The 19,174-nt window shown below is 39.5% G+C and overlaps 1 protein-coding gene and 1 non-coding gene across 2 annotated transcripts in view; one reads left to right on the forward strand and one right to left on the reverse strand.

The window, feature by feature from the left end:
- Nucleotides 1–19,174, forward strand: part of LOC124594919 (rab3 GTPase-activating protein catalytic subunit) — a 465,991-nt gene that overhangs the window by 16,517 nt on the left and 430,300 nt on the right. The window contains exons 4-6 of the mRNA XM_047133411.1: nt 9,500–9,707; nt 11,069–11,301; nt 16,971–17,158. Of these exons, the coding sequence (XP_046989367.1) occupies nt 9,500–9,707; nt 11,069–11,301; nt 16,971–17,158 (629 nt within the window). The remainder of the gene's footprint in view (nt 1–9,499; nt 9,708–11,068; nt 11,302–16,970; nt 17,159–19,174) is intronic.
- On the reverse strand, nt 763–837 carry Trnat-ugu. The gene has a single exon. It is a non-coding gene; the product is annotated as a tRNA-Thr (tRNA).

Raw genomic sequence — 19,174 nt, forward strand, 5'->3', positions numbered from 1 at the left:
TGGTTTTTGCATGGATACACTTAAAGATTAAATAACCTAACTATCTTTTGGCATGATAGATGCCTCTTAGCAGCAGTGGCAAAAATCCAAATGCTCCTCTCTTACAAACTGTGTTCTTCTACTCTATCTAATTTGATTATTTTATTCTGCATTGATACAATGCAGGACTTTATATTCCTAGAATCTTTTGTGAAAACTGTGTTTCATAACTTAAGAGGCCCTTCACAAAATGTTTCATGTTTTTCATGAATCAGTCCGCTGGACTATGCTGTATCACTGCTTTTCTGTGCACTTTTTTACAGGATTGCCAGAATAGTGAAATGAGCATGATTCCTGTGGAGACCAGTAAGTGAACAGTAAATGTACAGGTAGTGAACGTGAAGTTTCATAAGAATATTTCTCATACAAAAACACACAGTCCACATTAAACTAAAACATCCTTCCTCCTCTGTCATTGCTCTTCCCAAGTCCTGTGAATTTCTTGATTTTCTCCTTTTGTTCTGCACTTTTTGTTGAAGTCTCTTTACTAAAAATACTACTTGCACCTTGTCTGAGTTTTGTGTTGATTTTTCACTTGCAAATGCAATTTTCATCTTCAGTTTTAACTGTGTAATTTTATCACTGATGGAGGAGCATGCAATGATAAGCATCTATAGATGTTGGAAAATTAATTTGTTTCTATATTATGAAATGATAATTAAATGGACACCCTAACTGCAAACAGGCATTGATGTACTTCATCGGGGACATGTTGAAAATGTGTGCCCCAACCGGGACTCGAACCCGGGATCTCCTGCTTACACGGCAGACGCTCTATCCATCTGAGCCACCGCGGGCACAGAGGATAGTGTGTCTGCAGGGACTTATCTCTTGCATGCTCCCCGTGAGATCCACATTTCCAAAATGTCCACACCACTACATTCATAGTGCGCCTAATAGATGTTTGCCCATCATACTCATTACTCGTGGCAGATTAATCTACCAAGTCCCGTACGAGTTCGGGCATAGCGTGTGCGTTCGCACAAGAAGGTCAATGGCTGGAAGCCATATTTTAACTATATATGATGGTAGTATCTGTTCCCGAAAGAACAGTTACCAAGGATGACCATGCAGCTTTGCTAGAAATGAAATGATAATTACATCATGGGTGATCACCAATAAGCCTGGGGAAACCCCATATGTGACTTCTCACTAGTCAGAATTATGTCTTCAGACTATATTGATTGAATTACTAAGTACAACTTTCTGCATACTTTTGGCTAGACATGACATTATTCATTGGTTGGCTATATCATCAATCCCATAAAACTTCAATATCCAGGAGAATACTATGATTCACACAGTCATGATAGATGGAAAAGGAGCTCTTTTTTTTTTTTTTTTTTTGCCCACCTCCTTGCCCCACAACCTCCTGACACTGTGCCTGTTGGCATTCTAGTACCTCCACACTCCACCAGACAGCGTTTGTTTCTCTCTCCCCACCCATACACCATTCCTTCCCCTTCCCTGCCCCCTACAGTGTGGCCCGAGCTCCCAGTTGGTGCACATCGACAGCGCAGAAAGATGCGTATATAGCTTCTTTTCTGTGTTTACTTCGTAGATTCTTACTTAAATTGCATGTGAGTTTTGTATAGGAGGTGTAATTTCGAGTTTTAGTTACTGTAATCGTAAATTCAGGCAGATCTTACATAAATTGCGTGAGAGTTTTGTACAGGAGGTGTAATTTCGAGTTTTAATTACTGTAATTGTAAATTCAGGCAGGTTGTAGCGCAGCCATTAGGCATTTGTTTTGTTTTGGTACGTCAGTGGCACTTGTCTGTCTAGTAGGCTCTCAGAGACCAGTGTGGCCTGAGCTCCCAGTTGGTGCACATCGACAGCGCAGAAAGATATGTATATAGCTTCTTTTCTGTGTTTACTATGTAGATTCTTAGTTAAATTGCGTGTGAGTTTTGTATAGCAGGTGTAATTTCGAGTTTTAGTTACTGTAATCATAAATTCAGGCAGATTGTAGCGCAGTCGTTAGGCATTTGTACAGGTTAGTTCATACATTCTTTGCGTGTTTACCTTGCGTTATCTAGGCACAGACTCATGTTTCAGTAACTGTTGTTCAACATCGATTGGAATGGACAGGGACTGTGATTGCTGTGTTCGGATGTGAGCTGAGTTGGCATCCTTTCGCTCAAAGCTGCAGTCGGTGCTGACTTTGGTCGCGCAGCTTGAGGCTGTTGCCAATGGGCACCACTGTGGGGAGCCGGACTTTGGTATCACGGGGATTTCAACCTCGTCCCGTCCATCCCCAGATCGGTCTGCTGTTGTGGTTGCCCCGGTTGCTGCCCGCAGTGGGGCTGAGCCCTCGCCTGTGGTTGATTGGGAGGTCGTTCCAAGGCATGGCAGGCAGCAAAAGACGTCCCCGGAGGCTGATCAGAAAGCCTCCCCGGTACGTCTGACAAACAGGTTTCAGGTACTGTCTCTGGCTGAGCTAGATGCAGCTGCCTGCCCTGTTTCAGAGGATGATTCTCAGCCTTCAAGGTCTGGGCAATCGCAGAGGGTGGGTTTATTGGTAGTTGGGAGCTCCAATGTTAGGCATGTAATGGGGCCCCTTAGGGATATGGCGGCTAAGGAGGGGAAGAAATCCAGTGTGCACTCCGTGTGGAGTCACTCCTGATGTGGAAAGGGTCCTTCCGGATGCCATGAAGAGCACAGGGTGCAGCCAGCTGCAGGTGGTGGCACATGTCGGCACTAATGATGTGTGTCGCTTTGGATCTGAGGAAATTCTCTCTGGATTCCAGCGGCTGTCTGATTTGATGAAGGCTGCCAGTCTTGCTTACAAGATGAAGACAGAGATCACCATCTGCAGCATCGTTGACAGAACCGACTGCGGACCTTTGGTGCAGAACCGGGTGGAGGGTCTGAATCGGAGGCTCAGACGGTTTTGCAACCGTGTTGGCTGCAGATTCCTTGACTTGCGCCATAGGGTGGTGGGGTTTCGGGTTCCGCTGAATAAGTCAGGAGTTCACTACACTCAGCTGGCGGCTACATGGGTAGCGGAGGCTGTGTGGTGTGGACTGGGCGGTTTTTTAGGTTAGAAGGTCTCGGGAAAGTACGGGGTGGACTGCAGTCTCAAAGGGTGCATGGCAAATACAGGACGTGCTTGGATCAAGGAACAGTTGGAATTGTAGTTGTAAATTGTTGTAGTTGTGCTGGGAAAGTCCCTGAGCTTCAAGCACTAATAGAAAGCACAGAAGCTGAAATCCTTATAGGTACAGAAAGCTGGCTAAAGCCTGAAATAAGTTCTGCAGAAATTTTTACGAAGTCTCAGACAGTGTTCAGGAAAGACAGATTAGGCAGAATTGGTGGTGGAGTGTTTGTGTCTGTCAGTAGTGGTTTATCTTGTAGTGAAGTCGAAGTAGATACTCCGTGCGAATTGGTATGGGTGGAGGTTATACTTAACAGCCGAACTAAGTAAATAATTGGCTCCTTCTACCGACCCTCAGACTCCGATGATATAGTTGCTGAACAGTTCAGAGAAAATTTGAGTCTCGTAACAAATAAATATCCCACTCAAACGGTTATAGTTGGTGGGTACTTCAACCTTCCCTCGATATGTTGGCAAAAATACTTGTTCAAAACCGGTGGTAGGCAGAAAACATCTTCCAAGATTGTCCTAAATACTTTCTCCAAAAATTATTTCGAGCAGTTAGTCCACAAACCCACGTGAATTGTAAATGGTTGCGAAAACACACTTGACCTCTTAGCCACAAACAATCGAGAGCTAATAGAGAGCATCATGACTGATACAGGGATTAGTGATCACAAGGTCGTTGTAGCTAGGCTCAATACCGTTTCTTCCAAATCCACCAGAAACAAACGCAAAATAATTTTATTTAAAAAAGCGGATAAAGTGTCACTAGAAGCCTTCCTAAGAGACAATCTCCATTCCTTCCGAACTGACTATGCAAATGTAGATGAGATGTGGCTCAAATTCAGAAATATAGTAGCAACAGCAATTGAGAGATTCATACCTCATAAATTGGTAAGAGATGGAACTGATCCCCCATGGTACACAAAATAGGTCCGAACGCTGTTGCACAGGTAACGGAAAAAGCATGTGAAGTTCAGAAGAACGTGAAATCCCAAAGATTGGCTAAAATTTACAGACGCGCGAAATTTGACACTGACTTCAACGCGAGATGCCTTTAATAGGTTCCACAACGAAACATTGTCTCGAAATTTGGTAGAAAATCTGAAGAAATTCTGGTCGTATGTAAAGTACACAAGTGGCAAGACGCAGTCAATACGTTCGCTGCGCAGTGCCGATGGTACTGTTACCGACGACTGTGCCCCTAAAGCGGAGTTATTTAATGTGGATTTCCGAAATTCCTTCACCAGGGAAGACGAATGGAATATTCCAGAATTTGAAACGCGAACAGCTGCTAGCATGAGTTTCTTAGAAGTAGATACCTTAGGGGTTGCGAAGAAACTGAAATCACTTTATACAGGCAAGTCTTCAGGTCGAGATTGTATACCGATTACGTTCCTTTCAGATTACGCTGATACAATAGCTCCCTACTTAGCAACCATATACAACCGCTCACTCACCGATAGATCTGTACCTACAGATTGGAAAATTGTGCAGGTCGCACCAGTGTTTAAGAAGGGTAGTAGGAGTAATCCATCGAACTACAGACCTATATCATTGACGTCAGTTTGCAGTAGGGTTTTGAAGCATATACTGTATTCAAACATTATGAATCACCTCAAAGGGAACGATCTATTGATACGTAATCAGCATGGTTTCAGAAAACATCATTCTTGTGCAACACAGCTAGCTCTTTATTCGCACGAAGTAATGGCTGCTATCTACAGGGGATCTCAAGTTGATTCCGTATTTCTAGATTACCAGAAAGCTTTTGACACCATCCCTCACAAGCGACTTCTAATCAAGCTGCGTGCCTATGGGGTATTGTCTCAGTTGTGCGACTGGATTCGTGATTTCCTGTCGGGAAGGTCACAGTTCATAGCAATAGACGGCAAATCATCGAGTAAAACATAAGTGATATCAGGTGTTCCCCAGGGAAACGTCCTGGGACCTCTGCTGTTCCTGATCTATATAAATGACCTGGGTTACAATCTGAGCAGTTCTCTTAGGTTGTTCGCAGATGATGCTGTAATTTACCGTCTAGTAAGGTCATCCGAAGACCAGTATCAGTTGCAAAGTGACTTAGAAAAGATTGCTGTATGGTGTGGCAGGTGGCAGTTGACGCTAAATAATGAAAAGTGTGAGGTGATCCATATGAGTTCCAAAAGAAATCTGTTGGAATTCGATTACTCGATAAATAGTACAATTCTCAGGGCTGTCAATTCAACTAAGTACCTGGCTGTTAAAATTACGAACAACTTCAGTTGGAAAGACCACATAGATAATATTGTGGGGAAAGTGAGCCAAAGGTTGCATTTCATTGGCAGGACACTTAGAAGATGCAACAAGTCCACTAAAGAGACAGCTTACACTACACTTGTTCGTCCTCTGTTAGAATATTGCTGCGTGGTGTGGGATCCTTACCAGGTGGGATTGACGGAGGACATCGAAAGGGTGCAAAAAAGGGCAGCTCGTTTTGTATTATCACGTAATAGGGGAGAGAGTGTGGCAGATATGATATGCGAGTTGGGATGGAAGTCATTAAAGCAAAGACGTTTTTTGTCGCGGCGAGATCTATTTACGAAATTTCAGTCACCAACTTTCTCTTCCGAATGCAAAAATATTTTGTTGAACCCAACCTACATAGGTAGGAATGATCATCAAAATAAAATGAGAGAAATCAGAGCTCGAACAGAAAGGTTTAGGTGTTCGTTTTTCCCGCGTGCTGTTCGGGAGTGGAATGGCAGAGAGATAGTATGATGTGGTTCGATGAACCCTCTGCCAAGCACTTAAATGTGAATTGCAAAGTAATCTTGTAGATGTAGATGTACAGATTCCTGCTTGCATCCTGTGTGACAGCTGCATTCCAGCTCAAGATGCTGGAGTTGGTGGTCCTGTATGAGTGAGGTGTGCTTGCTTGTGTGTGTGCCTCTCTCTTTTACTGAGGATGGCTCTGGCCGAAAGCTTTATGTAAGTGTCTTTTAATTGTGCCTGTGCAACTCGACATGTCTTCTTTATGGTAAGTAGCAATCTGTATTTTCCTGCATTTTATTTATGATGATCTTTATATTCCTGGTCTCAGATTGCTTTGCTTTTAAAAACAGCTAAACGAGGTGTCTGTTTAAAATTATCCCTTCTAGTTTTCACTCTTCAAATTATCTCTTAAGCTCATAACCGATACTTCCATCTGTGCATCATAATTTTTTTTATTGGTAATATAATGGGAAACTGCAGTCTGTCTATAAAGGAGATTGTTTAAAAAAACACTTGCATAACCCATCCTAGAATACTGTTCAAGTGCATGGAAACTGTATCATACAGAACCATTGGTAGATATTGAACATATACAAAGCAAGGTAGCACAAAAGGTCACAGGGTTATTTGGCCTATGGGAGAGTACCAAAGAAATGCCGAAAAAACTGAAATGGCAGGCACTCTATGATAGACGGCATCCCCTGAAAAACAGCTTCCAAAATTTCAAGGACCAACGTTGTTGTTGTGGTCTTCAGTCCTGAGACTGGTTTGATGCGGCTTTCCATGCTACTCTATCCCGTGCAAGCTTCTTCATCTCCCAGTACCTGCTGCAACGTACATCCTTCTGAATCTGCTTAGTGTATTCATCTCTTGGTCTCCCTCTACGATTTTTACCCTCCATGCTGCCCTCCAATACTAAATTGGTGATCCCTTGATGCCTCAGAACATGTCCTACCAACCGATCCCTTCTTCTAGTCAAGTTGTCCCACAAACTTCTCTTCTCCGCAGTCCTATTCAACACCTCCTCATTAGTTATGTGATCTACCCATCTAATCTTCAGCATTCTTCTGTAGCACCACATTTCGAAAGCTTCTATCACCCTTCTTGTCTAAACTATTTATCGTCCATGTTTCTCTTCCATACATGGCTACACTCCATACAAAAACTTTCAGAAACGACTTCCTGACACTTAAATCTATATTCAATGTTAACAAATTTCTCTTCTCAATATACAGATTGAATAACATCGGGGAGAGGTTACAACCCTGTCTCACTCCCTTCCCAACCACTGCTTCCCTTTCATGCCCCTCAACTCTTATAACTGCCATTTGGTTTCTATACAAATAGTAAATAGCCTTTCGCTCCCTATATTTTACCCCTGCCACCTTCAGAATTTGAAAGAGAGTATTCCAGTCAACATTGTCAAAAGCGTCCTCTAAGTCTACAAATGCTACAAACGTAGGTTTGCCTTTCCTTAGTCTAGCTTCTAAGATAAGTCGTAGGGTCAGTATTGCCTCATGTGTTCCAGTATTTCTACGGAATCCAAACTGATCTTCCTCTAGGTCGGCTTCTACTAGTTTTTCCATTTGTCTGTAAATAATTCGCGTTAGTATTTTGCAGCCGTGACTTATTAAACTGATAGTTCAGTAATTTTCACGTCTGTCAACTGCTGCTTTCTTTGGGATTGGAATTATTATATTCTTTTTGAAATCTGAGGGTATTTCGCCTGTCTCATACATCTTGCTCACCAGATGGTAGAGTTTTGTCATGACTGGCTCTCCCAAGGCCGCCAGTAGTTCCAATGGAATGTTGTCTGCTCCGGGGGCCTTGTTTCGACTCAGATCTTTCAGTGCTCTGTCAAACTCTTCACGCAGTATCGTATCTCCCATTTCACCTTCATCTACATCCTCTTTCATTTCCATAATATTGTCCTCAAGTACATCGCCCTTGTATAGACCCTCTGTATACTCCTTCCACCTTTCTGCTATCCCTTCTTTGCTTAGAACTGGGTTTCCATCTGAGCTCTTGATGTTCATACAAGTGGTTCTCTTATCTCCAAAGGTCTCTTTAATTTTCCTGTAGGCAGTATCTATCTTACCCCTAGTGAGATAAGCCTCTACATCCTTACATTTGTCCTCTAGCCATCCCTGCTTAGCCATTTTGCACTTCCTGTTGATCTCATTTTTGAGACGTTTGTATTCCTTTTTGCATACTTCATTTACTGCATTTTTATATTTTCTCCTTTCATCAATTAAATTCAATATTTCTTCTGTTACCCAAGGATTTCTACTAGCCCTCGTCTTTTTACCTACTTGATCCTCTGCTGCCTTCACTACTTCATCCCTCAAAGTTACCCATTCTTCTTCTACTGTATTTCTTCCCCCATTCCTGCCATTTGTTCCCTTACGCTCTCCCTGAAAGTCTGTACAACCTCTGGCGTAGTCAGTTTATCCAGATCCCATCTCCTTAAATTCCCACCTTTTTGCAGTTTCTTCAGTTTTAATCTACAGTTCATAACCAATAGATTGTGGTCATAGTCCACATCTGCCCCTGGAAATGTCTTACAATTTAAAACCTGGTTCCTAAATCTCTGTCTTACCATTATATAATCTATCTGAAATCTGTCAGTAAGGACCAATATTGAGTAATATGTCATGGCTCTCGTGAGTATCAGTCCTGTAGGAATTGTTCAGACAACATGGGGTAGTTACAGGGTGCGCAGCGATATTTAATTTGTCATTTTCTGCTTGCTCCATATCGGAAGGAATGAGGAAAAACAGTAATATGTGCTACAATTTGAAGTACCCTCTGTCAGAAACTTCAGAGTGGTTTGCACACTATTGATTTAGGTGTGTGATTTCTGAGAATGTGCATAAATGACCAACAGTTCTTTAAACAATGGCTAAGCTGGGGTGACCTTGAAACAATCACATCACTAGTTTCAGGACTGTTAATAATGGTCACTGATTGAAACACGAACTATTTTGATATCCTTGCTTGCCACAGTTTGTAGTGAACAGTATGATGAGCAACTATGCTGCTCACCAACTACCTGATACTGCTCAGTGGTCTTGTTTCATCATCACTGTTCTCTACAAGCGATATGCAAGCAGTGAGGCTGCATCATGAACATGACCCTAGTGGTGCTAATCTCATATATTTGATGGTAGAACTTCTGATTGCAGTGTTCAGAAATCGTAGGTAGGAATGTCAGTGACAATAAAAGATTGAGTAAGGCATGGAGACATGCTCAGGTAGCATAATCATTAAAGCAACTGCTCATGGAAAGCAGGAAATCTGGGTTCAAGTCCTGGTCTGTTGCAAATTTTCATTAGTTGTGCTATATTCATTTAATCATTTCCTCATTTTCAAGCTGAGGGGAGAGCTGGTGTGGAGTTTCATCAAGAAGACTTAAGGATTCTCATTCTGTTTGATGGTGTCTGATTTATATTCAATATCTCAAAAATCACAGCAGTGACAATATACCATATTTCTAGATTGTAATAAATTTCTCAGTTATTTTCACATGGACTGATTTTCTAAAAAAATAAGAAATTACTTTGTGTAATTCATAACTGAAACTGATGTTATGAATTCCTTTGCCAGGTTTGCTTAATGTCTTCAAATCTAAGATAACAAGTGCCATGTCAACAGAACCAGTGACAATATCAGTTCAGTTCACTTATATTCTGACTGATTGGACTAGTAACAAGTGGACACAAGAACCTCCTGATTTTGATTTCTTAAATGGTCAAACACTTGGTGTCAAGGAATTAGGAAAATTGCCATTTGGGGCAACTTTTGATCCTGTCAGGTAAGGGAAACCAAATTTTTAAGATCAACACATTTCTTTCACATTGTGATGGATTTATTTTATATAATGATTGTCTGTTTTCAGATACAGAAAATAATATTCACCTCTGCATCCTACTGAGTATGAGACTGAACTAATTATGGTTTCCCCTAAAATAAATTTAGTTGCTGACATGTATCTCAAGTTGTTATGGACAGCTCATATTTTTGCATCACTCTCAGTTACTTTCAGTGGTTTTAATTCCAATGTTCTCTTACACTGAAATGTTCTATGTGATCAAAGATTCATTATTATTCATATTCGCATTATTTCACCATCAGCAACATTATATGTATTCTGTACCATACATTTAGCTTAAGTTCTGTTTTCTGGTGAGATATGTTTCAAGTCAAAATACAGTTCTGACTAATCTTAGTGGTCTGAAAGAAAAGAAAAATAGAGAATAGCTATATTTTAATCCTACATGGAGATAATTATGTAACCGGGCAGTTATCCTAAAACGATTAGTTCCTGTGTAAGTCATTGTTCTGTCCAGGCACTCACTGATGACAATGGCACCAAAACAATGTATGATAAAATTAAAATAGAAATACCCAACTCTAACTTCAAATTAATTTCATTGAAGAGAAACACTGTATGTAATCTATTTTCAGTCATCTACATGGATGTAAAGCTGACAGATTTAGAAATAAGTAAGAGTGGAATTGAAAGCAGCAGATGTTGCTTAATGGAGGAAAGGCAGTCTAGAACCCAGACCAAGCTGGATTTACGTAAGGAGAAAGACAACATTCAAAGAAGATCTGTATGATTTGTTACTATGTGGTTTGGCCATCAAAAGAACAATGCAGAAATTCTCATCGAGTTCCTATGGGAGATGCCACAAAAATAACACTGAGTGTCATGGACAGTTTTGCCCTGAAACTTCCAAGAGCTGCTATCATTCCAATGTGACTTAGAAGTGTATTACTTTCTCTGGTTACACCTTACCTGTTATTGTGAGGGTAAAGTTTCATATAGTTGGTCTTCCACAGAGGGATACTGAGAAGTTTTCTTACCATGTACCATTCACAAATTAAGTAGGAAGGAGAAAAAAATTATGGTACATTATGTACCTTCACCACACAATACCAAGTTGTGTGGGATACAGATGTAAATTCATGAATTCATTTGATACATTACAGGAACCTTCAAATAAATTGTCTGTTCCTTTATCATAACTAGTGTTTATTTAGTTCATGATTACATTTATTTACACTTCCTTATTGAATTTAAAACAGTTACGAAAATATGCTTGTTGGTTAGAGGATGTAAAATTACTTTAATGTGCGTCTAACCATTACTCATTTCGTTTCATTTGGCAGTGAACTGCAGTTGTATGCTCGGTGGCCGCAGTTGGCTGAGGCAGCTGTAGTGGACAGTGAAAGCTATTCAGACCTGGAACCATGTCGAGCACCTGAGTGGTCTGTAGGAGTCCGCATGGTGGAACGTCCAAATTGTTTGCTGGGAGAGCACTTTGATGAATTCTTGCAGTTCTGTCTCTGCAAAAGCACAGCGAGAGACCTCTTGGGAGACATGATAGATGTTGCCACTGCAGGTACATTACAATGAATCTCTTTTATGTTGCTTGAATGTATAAACTAATGTAGAAACTAATATAAGCCTAATTCTGTGGTCCTGTTATTTCTTGTTGGCTTCTAGTGCAGTGCATGAAATGCTATGCAGAATGGGAATTTTATTTGTGTTGAATCTTGTCAAAATATATTTTCTGTCATGTTGTCCTTTTTTGCATAAATCTAGAATTATATTAGTGGTTATTAGTACTACTGTATATCATGTATGGAATGAACAAATTTCGTTCAACTGATTCGATCTTAATTCTTATTTTTTAGCTAGTCTAGTATTTGGTTTTATAGTTGTGCATTTTTATGGCCCTCTGTCTTTAAGAAAGTGGATGTTAAATTTCACAGCACACCTACACAGCATTATCACAAATAATTTCTTACTTGCGATGATAACCACTGATTTTTATGTGGAAACAAGCCCAAGGGCAGTTTATGTTGTTTTGATCTTTCCATTAATTCCATTTAGTTTTTAGAGGTATCCCCCCATTCACCCCATCTCCTCTCTGATGATGGCATCATATACAGGAGGAAAGGTACAGGCTGAGGGGTAATAATTTAAGTGATTCTGGACTAAAAACTTTATATGGACATATGCCCTATTGCGAATGGTTTTGTAGATAGAACGTTTGTAATAATACTTTGTTACTTATTTTCTGTGTTATTCAAACATCATTATTATCCACAACGTACGATGGTAGTGTAGAGGAAGCTGAGATGAGTTTGATATGGGACACTTGTGTTTCATCAGGTCGGGAAACTACTGCAAATTGGGCTACAAAGTGTACCTAAGCTACTGCACATCTTGTCATATTTTCAGTATCCTCACACTGTCTTTGCACAAACTGTAAATCCTAGAGAATCATGAATAGGTCCTTTTACTGTAGGAAACTGAATGTAGTTTAAATTTGTACTGTGACATTTTTTCACTGAAGGGTGCAGGTTTCGAGTGATTCCAGAAATCGTACAAAAGTGACATTACATGTGTTCTATCTCAGAAACCATTTACAATAGGACATATGTCCATATGACATTTTTTGTTGCAGTCTACAGTCCAAAGACTAGTTTGGTATAGTTTTGCATGATAGCTTGACCTGTGCAAGATTCTTTCTCTCTGAATAACAGCTGCAACCTACATCTGTTTCAACCTCTCTACTGTAGTCAAGCCTTGGTCCCTCTGCAGTTTTTACCCCACATGTGTACCTCCAATACTAAACTGCAAACTCCCCAACATCTTAGAATGTGTCCCATCAACCTATCCATTCTTTTAGTCATGTTCTGAGATAAATTTCTTTTCTGCCCAGTAACTCCTTGTCAGTCATCCAAACAACCCATCTAATCTTCAGCATTCTTCTGTATGCTCTTTTTGTCAGAACTGTTTTTCATCCATGCACCATTTTCATACACTGCACTTCAGACACCTTCAGAAAAGACTTCATAACACTTTCTGTTAGACATTAACATTTTCCTCTTTCTCAGAAATGCATTTCTTGCTTTTGCCAGCCTGCATTTCGTATCCTTTCTATTTCAGCTAATGTCAGTTTTTCTGCTGTCCAAGTATCAAAACTCTTGAATGCGTTTAGTGTCTCATTTCCTAGTCTGATTCCCATTTCATTGCCTGGCTGAGATTAAATTTCAGTACTCTAGTTTTACTTTTTTTCGTAGTCACCTTATAAACTCTTTTCAAGATTGATGATAAAATCACTAGTTCTGATGTTCCAAGTCCTTTGTGATCTCAGACAGTATTACACTGTCACTTGCAAATCTTGAGGTTTTCATTTCTTCTCCCTGAATTTTAATTCTCCTTCCAAATCTCTCTTTGATTTTCTCCACAAGTCAAATAATGTGGGAGATATGCCGCAATGCTGCTTCACTTCTTTCTCAATGCTTCCCTTTCATATTCTTCAGCTTTCGTAACTTAAGTCTGGTTTTATGTACTAATTGCTGATAACCTTTCACATCCAATGTTTTATCCCTGTTCCCTTCACAGTTTCAAAGAATGTTCTCTAGAAGTATTGTCAAAAGATTTCTGTAAATCTATGGATGCTATTAATGTATTTCTGCTTTACTTTGACCAATTTTCTAAGGTAAGTTGTAAGTTAAGTGTTGCCTCACATGTTACTACATTTGTGTGAAACCCAGACTGATCTTCCCCTAGGTGGCTTCTAGCAAATGTTCCATTCCTCTGTAAATAATTTGTGCCAGTATTTTGCTGTCTCACATATTAAACAGATAACATTGGATATATTCACATCTGTCAACATCTACCTACTTTGGAGTTCGAATTATTACATCCTTCTCGAGGGCTGAGGGAATTTTGGCTGTTGTTAGAGTTGTTGGATGTCCTCCTGAGGAATATCATGCCCTATTTTGTCCAATTGGCTCATTACATCATAAAAATCCTGATCTGGTTTGAAGACCCTGTCCAGAATGTGCCAAACATTCTCTGCTAGGGACAGACATAATTTCCAAGAATGTTTGCCTATTGAAGCCGCTTGCTTTATTGACATTGAATGAGCGATTCTGATTCGATCACGTGAGTGTGATGGCTAGTATTATTATCAGTGTTTGCAGTGGTCACTACAGCAATGACAAAAGAAGAGTGTTGACTAAAATACTTGTAATTACAAAGGAAATGACTCACCTCACTATTCGTAGACATTGTCATCATGAGAAAGTCCATTGATGTGTATGCTATGGGAAGCATTCCCTTCTTGCCATAACCTGGGTAGACTCTGCCTATGTGAAGCAAAAATAGGGGTAGAGTGTCACATGCATGAACTTTTCCTTGCAATCACAAGTTATGGAAATACAGATACTGAAATGAGTAGAGTTGGTCTCTTCCTCATGGATGCCCTCCTCTTTAATGGAAGATTTTGCTGACTTCCACAGCCACTCGATGTTATGCATGTGCCCACTGAATCATCGGAAGACACAAACTCTACACAGTGGTTCACAGACTTGTGGTTGAATCCTTTTGCTTTCAGTGTCTTGTAGGACTGAAAGCCATCTGTAATCACTTTGCTGCTGGGCAGTATAAAGTGCTTTAGCAAACCAACTAAAACCACCTTGACTCTGGAGAATACTCTAACCACAAAGCACTTCCCAGACTCTCGTTCTATACCACCTAATTCCCAGATATGTTTGATTTCATTCTTTAAAGGTTGTCCTCTCTTGTTTCTCCTTTTTTCCATGTGTGACTTGTCCACTTCAACAACTTTATTTGGTCCACTGATTGATACACTGTTGTTCAACACTATTACATAACACACTTCTCTGCAAAACCTGAAATAATCGCATATGGTTCTGCTAGATAAATCAGTTTCCGATGATGTTGCTTGCAGGATGTAGTCTGTAATCCAGCAAGATACAAGGATTATCCTGATCTGGATAGATAATTTTGAATAGTCAGACCATGTATTCTTCCTGATATTCATTCATGTACCACAGTTTCCACAATGAAATTGTAAAGATATTTCACTATCAGAACTCTTTTTATGAACTTTTATAGACTTCGCCACACCCCAGTCTACACAGTCTCTCCTTTTGTCATCTAGTATTAGTCCACATTTACAACAAAAGTTCAAACCATTTTCTACATTACATTAGTGTGGAATTAGATTCTTCCACTTGAGGCAATCGGCTGAAGAAACATCTACGACAGCAGACATCCCAACTCACTACCGACATAAATCATTTAGGTTTCCCTAGCAACTCACAAACAGTTTACCATAATGCCTGCCACCACAGTCGTGTGATCTATTTAGGATAAAACATTCAATATCGTTCGGAGTCTGCCGCTTCAATAGGCAAACATTCTTGGAAATTACTGAGATGGATCTGGTGACCTTGCTGCCAAAGTTAAGGTTTGGCAAGCATGAAGACAAGCAGTAGAAACTATCGCCACGTGTGGGTGGGCATAATCTGCCTGATATGTAAGGCTAGGATGTCTTGCCACTAAGGGAAAAAAAATAGGATTTAGAATATTATTGGTGTACCACTGTGCCGTATGGGTGCCACGGATGACAGCCAAAGGGGTCCTGCTATGAAATGAAATGGCACCCCAGACCATCACTACTGGTTGTCGGGCCATATGGCTGGTCACATTCGGGTGGCATCCAACCTTTGGAGTGTCTCCAGACACGTCTTTGATCTGGAATCTCATTGAGTGGAGTACAGTTGTCTTCATTGGCGAGTCCCAGTCTGAAATGAGCCCTCATAACCAGTGAAGATGCATCTGGAGACAACCTGGACAGTGATGTAGTACCAACCTGACTGTCACCCACCATACAACCTGACAACCAGAGTGATGATCTGTGTGCCATTTCGTTCCATAGCAGGACCACTTTGACTGCCATCCACAGCACAGCGGTACGTCAATGATATTGTACACCACATGTTTTTGCTCTTCTTGGCAAGTCACACTGCACTTAAATTTCAGCAAGATAATGCCCACCCACACATGGTGAGAGCCTCTATTGCTTGTCTTTATGCTTACCAAACCCTACCTTGGACAGCAAGGTTGTCAGATCTCTCCTCAGCATTATGAGCAGGGCCCTGAAGTCAGCTTAGGATTTGGACTGTTTGACACACCAATTGGACAGAATCTGGCATGATATCCCTCAGCAGGACATCAAGCAGCTCCATCAGTGAATGTCAAGGTGCACAACTGCTAGCATAAGCAATTTTTTTCCTTTTTATAGCCCTCCTATTTGTTCCTTTCAACTTTTCTTTACATAATACTGGCTTACCATCTGAGTTCTTAATATTCATACGAATGCTTCTGTTTTCTCCAAAGGTTCCAATGATGTTTCTATAGGTGGCACATACCTTTCTCACAGTCATGAATGTTTCTACAGTTTTTGTTTCTTCTCTAGCCATTCCTGCTTTGACATTTTGCATTTTCTATCAATTTCAAACTTACATGTCTGTTTTTCCCCCCTTTTTCTTCCTTCATTCCCTGTGCTTTATATTTCCTCCTTTTGTCAATTATATTTATTATCTCCACATAATTTCTGCTGAGCTTATTTGATCCTCTGCTGCTTTCTCTGTTTGGTTTTTCAAAGCTACTCCTTTCCTTTGTTTCAACTAATGCTGCTGAGCTGCATAGCTGTCTGTTTTCTGTGTTTTCCGATTAACTGAGGTAGTATAACATGTGCAGAAACCAACTGATGGTTTGGGTGGTCTGTACTTCTGCCTAAGTAGATCACTGTACAAATAAGTCACAGAAATACATTTTTGTGAAAATAAATTTTAATGAATGTCTCAAAACATGATACAGCTGATGGCCATTTTGTCATAGTTCCATTTTTATTCTCTTCTGAATAATTAGTGTGGTAATTGGGGCCTTACACAGAAATAATAAGTGATTTCCCTGTGTAGTAAAATTTTTATTCTCTATAATAACCGTTAACAGGTTCAGGCATGTGAACGAGAAATAACAATGTAGTATTTATATGAAATGGAAATGGTAAACTCGCTGTACTGTTGTTGTACTAGTTGTTGCTGCCTAAATGGAAAAATTCTTATTTTATTTGATTAATTTTTTGATTGCTTCATATGTATTTGGAAGTTTTTCTTTTTTATAAAGAAACAAACTGTATAACTTACTCTGTTCTGTATAGCATTTCTCCTGTATTTTCAGAAAATATCAATTTGAGCTCATCCCTGAGTGCAATAACAGAGTCAAGAGTTCCAACTATTTCTAAAGTAATCCGCAAAGCCAAGGTGCAACACCAACTATCAAAAGGGGGCAATAGGGATGCACCGTTGTCACATGACTACTTATTGCCCATTTTGTACTTCCTGTTTCCTGATGCAGACAGCAAATTGGTAAGAAATAAACAGAATCATCTTACATTCATTGATGTGTTTACACTCAGAATATGGGGTTTCAGCATTTGATTCTGGTCTGTGTGTTTAATGTGAGAGAGCAGGTGCTCCTCACATAACTTTTTGCTATCACTTTCAGTTTATATTTTATTCAATTGATGGATATTCAGATTTCATCCACATATTAATTAACATTGATTCCATTGTATCCCAAACTTGGTGTGGCTTTTTTTCAGTTGGTTTTTAATGTCTTCTGCTTGCATTATTGGTGTTACACAGGCTGGGCCCAATAATAAGTCTACAGTTTTTTTAATTCCGAGCCATCAGAATTCAAGTGTGAGATTTCTTCTTCTATTAAAGTTGGCTTCAATATGCTTGTTTCACCCTTCCAACTGCATGTTATCAAAAGATGTGGAAAGAAAATAATTTAAAATGGGTGTCAGGCACTGCTAAGCTACTCAGTCCATCCAAAAACTCCTGGGGTAAGTGAGAGGGGAACGCAGATCGTAGGGAAAAGCATTCGTAGGATTTCTCAGTGGAGATCTATGTGGCATAGAAGACGCAACAGTATCACCTTTTAGAGGTCTAGAAACATGATCTCTTGAAGGAGAAGACACTATTTAAGCATGGAAGTAGATATAATTACAGACATGAATTATGGCCTGTGCAACAAAAAGAGGAGTTCCATATCCATTTCTTCTTCTTCTTCTCCATCTGTGGTGGCACTCCACATAACGTGACAAAAAATATATTGAATAAATTTGCAAATATACTAAAACTGACTCAATTAATATGATCTGTGAATGTAATTGCAAACTCTGTTCCTTTTGAAAAAGGATTGCGCTCTTCCTTTTTGTTTCTTGGTAGTGTAAGAAGCCATTTTATGACGAGGCACGAAAACATGTAAGTTTCATGTAATATTTAGCCTGAATATAATCAAATATTACCTAAAAATGTCGCTAATGTTTTTCTATAATAACTCCCATATTGATGAAGTGATATATTTCAACACCTTATGCAAATTTTATAGGGAAACATTGGCACAGAGGTCAGTGCCATTGTTGTAAATGATAATGGCCCAGAGTCTTAACAGATATCTGAGTATTCGTTAATTTTGACAAATAAAAATAAATTTAAATGTAGGAGAATTCTCGTGATTAGTGGTTATTCCTTTGAAACAGTAAAAGTAATCAGTTTTTCCAATATTGAATCATATTTGAGTGAAGTGAGTTCAGTGAAATTTTTACAGTCCCCACTTAACAAAATTGTGAGAATCTCCTTAGCATTGCATTTTCATAAAAGTCAAAAAATAATTAACAGAAATCACCTCCAATAATAAATGCAGCTGTATATCTGGAATTTTGTGTGTTGGTGATGTCTTTTAATATAAAAACATCGTGTCAGGCAGACTAACTGCAAGAAGTACCACAACAGAGTTACTGACGTAAATAATTTTTCAGTTGTGAAGCAGCCAGAATGACACTAACTTCAGCTTTCATAACATATAAAAACCAATACATAAAAAGAAACACCACACCTCCTTCCCTCTGGCTACTGACTGGCTCTTCATTTTGTGCTTTTCATACTACAGCTGAAAAAGACTGTCAAATCCTAAATGCTAAAAGATGCCAACTTTGAAATTATTGTAGTCAGCAGACAAAACTGACAAAATATTTTCAGGTAGTTTATTAAGACCAACAGAAATTAAAGTAACTGATTGTCTGATTAGAGTTGTAGTTTATACGAGGGGATACAAAAAAAAGGCAGAATTATTTTTTAAAAGCTATATATTTTCAAATTATTTACAAAACAACTTAATTCTCTTCAAAATACTCTCCATTGCAACTAGTACATTTGTCCCACTGGTGTTTCCAGTGTTTAAAACATTTTTTGTAGTCGTCTTTAGAAATGGCTGATAGTTGCTCCCTCATTTTTTTCTTGACTTCTTCAGTGTTGTCAAATCGGTGTCCTTTCATGAATGGAAATAAGAAAAGGTCGCATGGAGCCAGGTCAGGT

Source organism: Schistocerca americana, chromosome 2 (genome assembly GCF_021461395.2).
Source record: "Schistocerca americana isolate TAMUIC-IGC-003095 chromosome 2, iqSchAmer2.1, whole genome shotgun sequence".
Lineage (NCBI taxonomy): Eukaryota > Metazoa > Arthropoda > Insecta > Orthoptera > Acrididae > Schistocerca > Schistocerca americana.